General features: G+C 39.1%; 1 protein-coding gene across 2 annotated transcripts; it reads right to left on the bottom strand.

Annotated features, from left to right (window-relative positions):
* Positions 1–134: 134 nt before the first annotated feature.
* Positions 135–9,857, bottom strand: LOC117388614 (homeobox-containing protein 1-like). 2 transcript variants are annotated; one of them, XM_033986215.2, is made up of 10 exons: positions 9,651–9,857; positions 5,462–5,956; positions 4,828–4,913; positions 4,636–4,746; positions 4,126–4,282; positions 3,964–4,046; positions 3,755–3,850; positions 3,559–3,650; positions 3,290–3,373; positions 135–3,208 (listed from the first exon to the last, which is right to left on the bottom strand). In XM_033986215.2, the coding sequence occupies exons 2-10, from the start codon at positions 5,953–5,955 to the stop codon at positions 2,897–2,899; spliced, it is 1,515 nt and encodes a 504-aa protein (XP_033842106.1). In that variant the 5' UTR covers position 5,956; positions 9,651–9,857; the 3' UTR covers positions 135–2,896. The 2 variants fall into 2 exon arrangements, with proteins under 2 accessions (XP_033842106.1, XP_033842099.1); XM_033986208.2 differs by having other exon boundaries at positions 3,559–3,653; positions 9,651–9,856.
* Positions 9,858–10,120: the final 263 nt, after the last annotated feature.

Raw genomic sequence — 10,120 nt, 5'->3', positions numbered from 1 at the left:
TGACACATTTATAACTTTGTTTTTTAACCATCTGAACCATAATCTGAAAAGGAAATAAAAAAAAGATAATGTTTTTTTCTGTATTTGTATGATTACTTGAACATGCATCAATAAAAAAGGCTTCAAGTCCAATACTTAGGTCAGATCAGTTTAATCCCTTGTATATAGAATCATCAATAAAAATGCACCTTAAAAATAACATACGGTTTATCAAACAGATGAAAAGTAACAAAAAGCACATGTAGAAAGTCCACATACTGATTACTGAACAGTCTACTGTCCAAAAAAGGCACTAAATCTTGACTGTCAAACAAAATTATTTCAATCAAGTAACATAAGAAAATATCCTGCTGGGAATATTATTGAAAAGTTTATTGCCCAAAACAAATAAAAACCTTGGAGAAGCACTGATGTATCTACAGTATAGATAACTCCTGACCAAACTGATCTATTTACATGTTCTGATAAGTGAGTGAGTCAGATTTCTGCAGCTAAAACAAACTCAAAGCTTTAGCCTTTTACGCTCCCTCCTGAAGCATGACTCCATTAGAACCTTCTGCCTCCCCCACACCTGTGCCCCTCCACCACACAATCCTGTCATATGAAAGAGGTGGTTTCCAGAGTTACACTGAGGAGCAGTTGTCTGAGGAGGGTCATAAGGTACAGTAAATGAAGCATGGGAGGAGGCAGAAGGTACAACTGCATTAGAACATAAAGACAGTATGGGGCCGCGAACAAAGTGCACTAACAATATGACATAGAGGTAAGTACAATGGAAGCTTTCTGAGGCATTTGTAGGAAGGACGAAGAAGAACCAATTTAGTAGTTGATGCTTTTATCCACACATAACCATTTTTTCTATTTTTTATTTAGCTTACAAATGTTGGGTTTTAAAAATGACTTAAAGTCTAAATCTCACAAATCCAATTCCCTTCTGAAGGCTTCTGCTAGGCAGAGAAGATTTGGTGAGGTTTTTAACACATTTTCAAATCTAGTGAAAATAAAACGTACACTGCAGCAGTGCCTCAGACATGAGAACTTGTAACACACAGAGCAGCTCAGCTGCCGTACATCACACTTAGGTATTTATTCAAAATCAGGAGTGGGACCAAGTATGATGTATAATTCTATTTTCAGTGGGTTGTCCCTTTTCATATTGGTTGGTCCTAAATATGATTTCCCTTTCAGGGCGCATTGAGTTGAAACAGTGTGGGTTCACATTTGAACAGCTGCAGAGGAACCTGATGTAGCTTACAACGGAGGAAAGGTGAGGTATTTGTTTTGAATCTTAACTAGTAGCTTAGCATGAAGCACCTAAAGAGATAAAATATTTGTAAAAGCCGAAATGGCTTAGAAACAAGGTTCAAAGTGTACACAACTATTGCAGAAGTCCTTGTTTATGCAAATCGTCTGATGACAAGCAGTAAATATGAAGGCACTTCAACTTAAAGACGTACAGTACATCTTATGTGCTGAACAACATTGTACATACTTTGTATATCAGCTCACTAAAACTCCTGTGATGTTCACTAGAAAGTGATTATAGTGAGATTTAATAAGTGACACTCTCAAAGCTAAAACATAAGCAACTGACTGTTCTATACAAATTCTGGTTTGTTATGCAGCTGACTAACACTTATAGTGTATGCCCTGCTTATCTTTCAGTTTTATAGATTTGGCACATACCGGCAGATAGCAGTAAATGATTTTAGATCATCTGCTTTATATCTCTTAATTCTACATTTAAACTATTTAAACTACCCAATCCATAATATTTCCTAACCAGACAAATGTATACTCTATGGAATGAACAAGAAATGGCAGGACTTCCACAATGGCTGCATTTAAACACTGGAAAAATCATCCATTGTTCGTCCAAAAGAAGCAGTCACTCATCTGGTCACTGCGCACGCTGTCAGCAGAGCAGTCAATACGATAGTGTCATTTTAAAATATTCAAAGTAATAAAAATGTGTTTGGAACACAAATAAAGCAGAATGACACATTTGATGCGTCGTTGAGTATATCTAATACATATTCTTACACAAAATGATCAATACAAAAACAAATCTCTATATTAATACTTTGGCTGATGGATCATTGCATTTTAGCAACAAGCCACTGAGATGCCACTTGAAGCAAACATCTTTATACTTTGAAAAGTGTATACCCTCACAAATCATGTACTGCATTTGTACGTGGATATATGCATACACACTGAAGACAGTAGTACTGCATATAAATAAGTGATCACGAAGGTGGTATTTAGCAGCTCACTGGCCATAGCACTGGCCAGCTGCTTTGCCTAAACACCAGAGTTAACAGTTTATACAAGTCTGCCTACAGTTCAGCTACCTTTGACAGCTCAGTATTATGAATAAATGGTTATTAGTTTATAAGCTTATATTTCATGGGAGCAGAGAGAAGAGACAGTCACAATACCAACATTTTTTGAGTGTTTCTGTCTGCAGGAAAACTAAGCTTATTTTGCTGAACTTTAAACTGAAGATTGAAATATATTAGACTATGAAGAAATGTGCAACATAATCTTAAAAGCCATTGTCTACGCATAACAAATGAATGTTTGAGGCGGTTTAGTTGTGTTGTGGTAGCAGTGAGGGACCCTGAACATAGGTATTACAGTGTTGTCCTGGTCTGTTGATGCACACGCATCATGTCCTGGTTAAGTCTGTTAAGGGAGCACAAGAAGCTTTGTACTTTTAACTACGGAGGATAAGAAGGTGATATCTATAGAGTGTAGCGGAGCAGGTTGGTGGTTGGAGGTAGGGTTGGGAGGTATTTCAGGGTTATAGTTACACCGCTTTTGGTCATTTCGTCACTTGATACATTCCTATAAAATCTGCTTGCATAATAGCACATGATCTGCACCAACCCGTTCAGTCGTCCTCCAAACCTTCTGGCTTGACGTCATCCTCCTGGCTGCTCTGATTGGCCAGTGCTGCAGCTGATGCTTGCTCGTCATTGGCCTTCTCCAGGTTGACTGGCTCCTGACCTGCTAACACAGTGTGAATGGTGGCTTCATCCTGGAGAGAAGGGGATGGGGGGGACCAAGACACCCCTGACAACCTGCCCCCTTCAGAGTGAGAGGCCAGCCCTGAGAGCAGAGTGCGGCCAATCAGAGAGCTCCGATGCCCAGCCAGGGCCCCTCTGCCCAGTGCAGAGAACCAACTTGGGAGTAGAGTGGGGACCTAGAGTAGGGCAGATGTTGAATACATGCAGCTATCTCTTTCACTTGTCACATATGTAATAAAGACGTAATTAAACCATACCTGTGTTGGAGAGGACAGGTCTGCTCGGCCATAAAGAAACGGCCGCGCTGAAGCTCTTTTGTCAAACAGGGGGACTTCACATACCTGCAGCAGCACAGTAGGCTATACATGAACACACACCAACTCTAAGAACCATTTAAGTGTTTCTGTTGCTACCAGACATGTAGCTAATTACAAACATACTTTTATTACATATAGGCCATGTGAAAACACATATAGTTAAGTTAGATAACTCTCCACAAGATCAACTATTTAAAAAGAATTTGTACCTGGTCAGGAAAGTCATTGCCATCCACCTCGTCACTGTTAGACTGGCCCCCTGGACTCTGAACATCAATGCCATGGCTCTCCAAGATGGATGCTTCTTCAAAAACACACAGTTAACCATAGTGCATCGATATGACAAATTAGTTAAATACACATTATTTTTACAAACACAAACACACAAAATATTAAGGACATTACCAATGTTAGCACGCCTCTTCAAGTCTTTGCGGCGATTAGCAAACCAGTTGTACACCTTCAAAGATGTGACCCTCTCCAAATCTGACAGCTTTTTTCCTATAATACACACATTACTGCATTTATGGGCAGATTTACACAGATTTTCTTAAGGAGAATAATGTATATTTTATGTTTATACTGTGAAAATTGTACACAAAATTGTGCGTCACCTGGTCTCTGAATAACAGCATTACACGCAGTGGCAATCTCCTCTCTCTTGGCTTCATCCGGATATTGGTTATCACTGAAGTAACTGGAATATTCAAATAAGCACATTTTATTTAAAGTACATTTGATGACATTTGTCGTCTTCTTTCAAATTTGCAGCTCACCTCTCCATAACAGCCAGACACTCCTTCCTCCAGGTGAAGCGGCTGCCCCTGCGCAATCGAAAGCCCCCAGGTGTGGGGACAAATGGGGGTGGAGCTTGGTGCCAGTCCATCACATCATCCAAAGCCAAAGGGGCAGCTCGCATGGCCAAGGTAGCGCCTAAACATCACCAAACACCAAAATAATGAATATGTCCTTAACATCTCACCCACAATCACAACACAGTCCACAATAATTGAATGTCCATGGACATATTTCTCTTTCTTTTGGAAAAAAAAAAAAGTATAAAATTTAAATGTTTAAATTTAAATACAAGTTAAATGTGAATTTTTAAGAACCTTAAAAATTCACATTTAATTTGTGGTACTAAAAATGCAAAATGCTACATTTCAGACAAAACTAACTATAACTATTAAGTAACAATATATTATTTTAAGTGTTATAGATATTTACATATCTTTGTGCAATCATCTTAAATTAATGGTAATACGCTAACATCATTGTTGATTTACCGGGGTTGGTCTTTTCCAGCTGGTACCAGCGGAAGAAGGCTCTCTTCTTCTGCTCGCTCAGGTCAGAGCCCTGCTGCAGAAGCCAGTGGGAGATTCGACTCTGACTGATCCCTGAGAAATGGTAAAGACCAAGATCACTGAGTGCATTTTACTATGTTACAGTCTTTCTTAATGAAGACCGTCCATACTCACCGGTTACTTGGGCAACCACAGCCTGGGAGATCCGCCTGCTGGCCAAGAATGACTTAATCTCATCTTTGATCACGGCACTGTCCCTTCTAGACAGAGGGACAGAGATAAAATATTGTTTATCAATGTTGTAATATTCTGGCGACCATGCACGTATGAGAAATGGCACAGCTTTTTCCATGTGACTGAATAGCATTAGATGAATGTGTTCAGGCATCAGAGGCTGCTCTATATCTGGTATGATTTCATCTTCACACACTCTCAAATCAATACTACTTTGATTGCAGCCGTCTGGCTACAGAATACAAATGAGAAAAAACTGCGTATGTGTAAGCCATAATCATATTTAGATTCAGAGAAAGATCAGGGCGCAACAATGCAGTTCCAGACTTTGAGAACGTTTTTGTGGAATTAATAGAAAATATGATTCATTATTATTTCATTATTTTGGCCAGTAGTTTTCATATGACACCAGTTCCAAATGATACTATATTTATTTGGCTTAACAAAACAACAATTTGAACTAAACCAGTGGCTGGATGAATTTATGACTAAACATTCATGTCACTGTCAACACAGCCAAATAATCCAAAAGAAGCAAAAGAGAACACAGCATTTTTGTCCACCCAGCTCTAACCTCATGAGATCCTCCACTTTGTCCTCAATATCCATCTCCTCTTCATTCACTTCAAAGCCATAGACAGGGGGCACCACGCTGGCATTAACCACACCGAGAGGAAAGCGCGGAGGAGAAAGCTTCCCATTGGTCACAGCCACCAGGCCGTTGTGAGCTGCCATGGTGACGGGCGAGGCTACAGGCACCGGGAGCGGAGGTGAGGTGCTATCGAAGGCGTTGCTGGGGGACAGTGGGACCCGGCTGTTTGGGAAGCTGGTCTGGGTGGCAGTGGACATGGAGCATGAGGACGCAGCTGGGTTGGACGAGGACAGGGAAGATGGAGGTGGCAGGTATGGGGGCTTGTGGGGGAGTTTGTGTCCATGCTGCCGGTCCAGGTGCTCCAGGGTGTCCAGAGCATGCAGCACCTCAGCCTGGGTGATCCCTGTCCTCCGCAGCCTCTGCAGCAGGTCGATCTGCTCGATGGTGAACCGAGGCTCCTCACACTGCTGGAACATCCTACAACACACATTCACATGAGCAATATTTACACAAATTATGATAAATACATTGAGACTAGAACTTTGCAGTGATAATTAAAATAAATGTCACACATTTATTAATCAAATAATCATTATCCAAAATATGCTTAGACCCATAATATTGTATATCTAAATGACACAGTGACCAGAAATTTTGGATTTTGCATTTTGTGTTTTTGTTGAAAAATCTAGAAAAATCTATTACATGCTATCCATGATGTCCTAAAACAACATTGTGTATCTCTGTTTATTGATTTAACTAAAGCTTTTGATTCAGTGGATCATGGAGTCCTTGAAGCGTCTGAAGCAGATTGGATTTGACAATGCTACATGTAACTGGTTCCAAAATTATCCATCAAACAGAACCCAGACAGCAGTAGCCAATGGTTTTAAATCAAATTTTCTAACTTTAAGTAAAGGAGTGCCCCAAGGCTCAATTTTGGGCCCCCTACTTTTTACTATATATTTTTTTAAATTCTATTGGTTACAATTTAGAAGAAAACCATATGCATTTATATGGAGATGATGCTGTGTTGTATCCAAGTGCTCCCTCTGCTGATTAGGTGCTTTAAAGCTGCAACAAGATTTTAATGAAATCCAAAATTTCCTCATAAATCTTAAATTTCTTTGAATGCAAATAAAACTAGGTATACGATTTTTTTCTGAAAAACATTGAAGTACTGTGCAAGCTACAAATCTTTATACACTAAATGGTACATCCAGTGAAAGAGACGACATTTATAAATATCTTGGATTTTGGCTTGATGAAAACTTATCCTTTAAAAACAGTTTAAAATCTAAATTATAATTTTATTTGTATTTATTTTATTTTTCAATTATTGTATCCCAATAAATTACAGAAAAGAAATAGTGCAAGCAATCTTCCTTTATGTAGTGGATTATGGGGATGTGGTGTACATGCAGACATCAGCCTCTACTTTAAAACTCTGCCCTTCGTTTTATTACAGGTGATGGGTTTGAAACCCATCACTGTATTCTCTATGAAAAAGTGTCTGTTAGAAGAGAACAGCACTGTATGAAATGTATCTATAAGGGACTATTTCAAAAACTGCCAGAATGCTTCACCTGTTTGTTAGACTTATACAGTCATGTGATCTGGTATTAAATGTTCAGGTATCAATGACTAAGGACTAGCCGCACCAAAACCGAGATAGGAAAGAGAGCTTTTAGCTGTTTTGCTTTACAAAAATGGAATACACTCCAAGGAAAAGCAAAGCTGGATATGTTTGTGACACAGTCACAATTTAATAATCTGGTAACTTTTATACACACACCTGCACCTGTTTTTAATGTTTTATACAGACTTCTGCTTGTATTGTATTTTAAACAGGGCACCCATGAAAAAGAGAGCCCAAGTGCTCTCATTCGGCTCCCCTGTATAAATAAAGATAGATAAAGAAATAAAAATAAAAAGTGGAGTAAAAAAGTGGAGCAACACCACTTTCGTAAGACTTGACAAAAATCTTATATTCACAGGCCTTTAACAATCTAAAAACAATCAAAAAAGGAATTCCCAGATTAAACAATTAACAAATGTTACAATAGTTGCAGATCTAAAAAAAAAAGGACTGGCTATACAGTAGTACTCAAGTAAGTGAAATGTGCCAAAATGGACACATCAACTTTCTGATGGGTTAGATCCTTTACCAGATCCCTTTTTTCTTGTTTTTTTCAACACTTATTTATTGCTGCATCTCAAATTCAGACCAGCTGCCACAAAGCAACAAATACAGTATGTGCTTGAAGAACAAGTATAACTAATGTATTGAGGAATGCGTTGAAATAAAACCTCAGAAATCTAGCATTTTTTTCTACCATGTGATGAGCAACAAACCTATAGAAGTAACAGACCCTCTTTTAGATTCCTGGAGCAGATTTAAACACACAGACAATGTTCTGCATGTCTTCTTGTGCAGAGAGCTTTCATTATAATAGAAATGTCGGCGACCCAAATAGAGTTATTATCTGTGTGCGTGCGCAGCATGCCTTAATCATATGCCTTTTTTTAGAGCTTTGGGTTTTTCCATTTTTATCCAGCTGGCATTTTAATACACATCTTGTGATGCATTTTTCTCCTCTAAAGAATGTTATAAAAAGCATATAATGTAATAAGTCATCACATGTGTCTTCTGTGAAGCCAAAGAAAAAAAGCAGGCTGGCAGAGCAATAAAATGTGCACACTGCAATGCTAAAGTCAACACTTACATGAAGCAGGCGGCAAAATGGAGGGAGTCTACAGACTGTGTGTGTGTGTGTGCATCTTGGGAAAAATGCCAAGAAAAATTTACATCTCCGGCAGCTGAACTCCATACTTTGTGTCTGTGCTGCAGAGGATGACTCATGCAGATACATAAGATCAATATCGTCCCGCAGAAAAAAGGGCGTACAAGATCATTTTAACTGTGCATCTTTTATTTTTGGAATACTTTATGTAGAGCAGATCATTAAAGCTTGCTGTGTGTATTCATACTAAGTTTATCACCAATTATTCATAGCAGCAATACAATGGCATGTGTGTCTTAAAGTTTCTAGTCCAAACTATACTGCAACTTTATGGAATGATAACAGGCATCATAACTTGTTATAACTATCAAATAAACTGTCTGAAGCAGATACAGTTTCAAAAAGCAGTCACAAAATGTTTCCGATAGTATGGTTTTGGGTTAAAGGGAGTGTAGGTTTAGGCTATACAAACTGTCTATAAATAGATGCAATAGCTGGTGGTCTATAACCTACATTCATCAGTCAGATATGCTACATTAACTAATATTAGTTTCTGTATTAATCCTTAATTCAGTGTAATTTAAGATTTTATGGCATTGAACCTTAAGACCACGTCCTCCCTGCTGCCTTCACTCTTTGGAGGTGTTGCTGGGTAAAACTATTAACACGTTCAGGGTTCACTGGTGCTGCTCTGAACTTGACCTCTGACCCCAGTAGAAAGTTCCAAAACATCATGCTGTGGGTAAGCAGGGTTTTTATAAGGCTACATGCACTTTAGACTGCAATTATTTACTTCAACGTGCAGAGAAGACAGCACACGTCTAGTGCAGCTATTTTTGAGTTGAGATGTGTTTGTCTGTTCTACATATAGGCTAACCCCAAGAGTAGTCTGGACGTGGCATTGAAAGTCAGGAGCCAAAAGTTTACTGTGATTAACTAAACTCGCGAAGTCCACTTTATCTGGACTGAGTTTGCATGATCACGGATGAAATAGTCCGTAGATTATGTTTCAATTGAGTGCACTGTAACATACTGTACAAATACAGTTATTTTTGAAAAGGATTAGCATACTAAAAAAAACATCAAGCAAGCTAAATGCTACATGTCATACGTGTATTATTAGACATCGTTGGCTCTAATTTACTATGGTACAGCATGCACAGATTGCAAATGAAAACTTTGGCATCTAAGTGTGAATTGTTGACGCCGATCGTCTAAATATGCACGCATCTCTCAAAAAAGACATTTTCCTACTCGACACAGGCTGTCTATAGGTGGAGGAAATCTGTGCACAAGACGCAAACTACAGCGGCGGAGCACAGCCCATTTTTGAGGACTTTTCGGCTCAGTTCTCCATACCGGGGAAATGAAACTGGCAACATTACGCTCTAACATCGCTATAGCAGAATCCGATCGACTAAACTTACCTTAATATTCCAGTCAAAGGGCCCCTAGAGATTATTTTTGGATCATATGTGCTCTTCGTCGGGGCACCGGGCCAGACGGACACAGTTAGTTCCCCCAAAATGTCTCCTCTGTTTCTAATTGGGTTTCAATCCTCCGTCAGACACATTCGCCTTTTGTCCGGCAGACAGGCGCCATGATATAATACCGCAAAGACCGATGGGAATCGCAGTTTCTTTTGTCATCTATGTGAAAACCGACCAAAACATGCGTAAAGCTGCTTATTGCTGCCGTGCTGCAATGTAACTATGATAGTAGCCTATACAAACGCAAATGAAAAATACATGGTGAGGGTTAGTCCGTGGGTTTGCTTCGTGGATGTATAATCCATTTTATGGACTGGGTTGACTTCACCACATTCCACATACTGTATGCATATACAGTACAAAGCACTCTCCATGACACATTGTGTTTGCTATGTAAACCCAATGAC

The sequence above is a fragment of the Periophthalmus magnuspinnatus genome, chromosome 3, assembly GCF_009829125.3.
Source record: "Periophthalmus magnuspinnatus isolate fPerMag1 chromosome 3, fPerMag1.2.pri, whole genome shotgun sequence".
NCBI classification, from domain to species: domain Eukaryota; kingdom Metazoa; phylum Chordata; class Actinopteri; order Gobiiformes; family Gobiidae; genus Periophthalmus; species Periophthalmus magnuspinnatus.
Note: the sequence above shows the minus strand (reverse complement) of the source record. Positions and strands in the feature narration are given on the sequence as shown.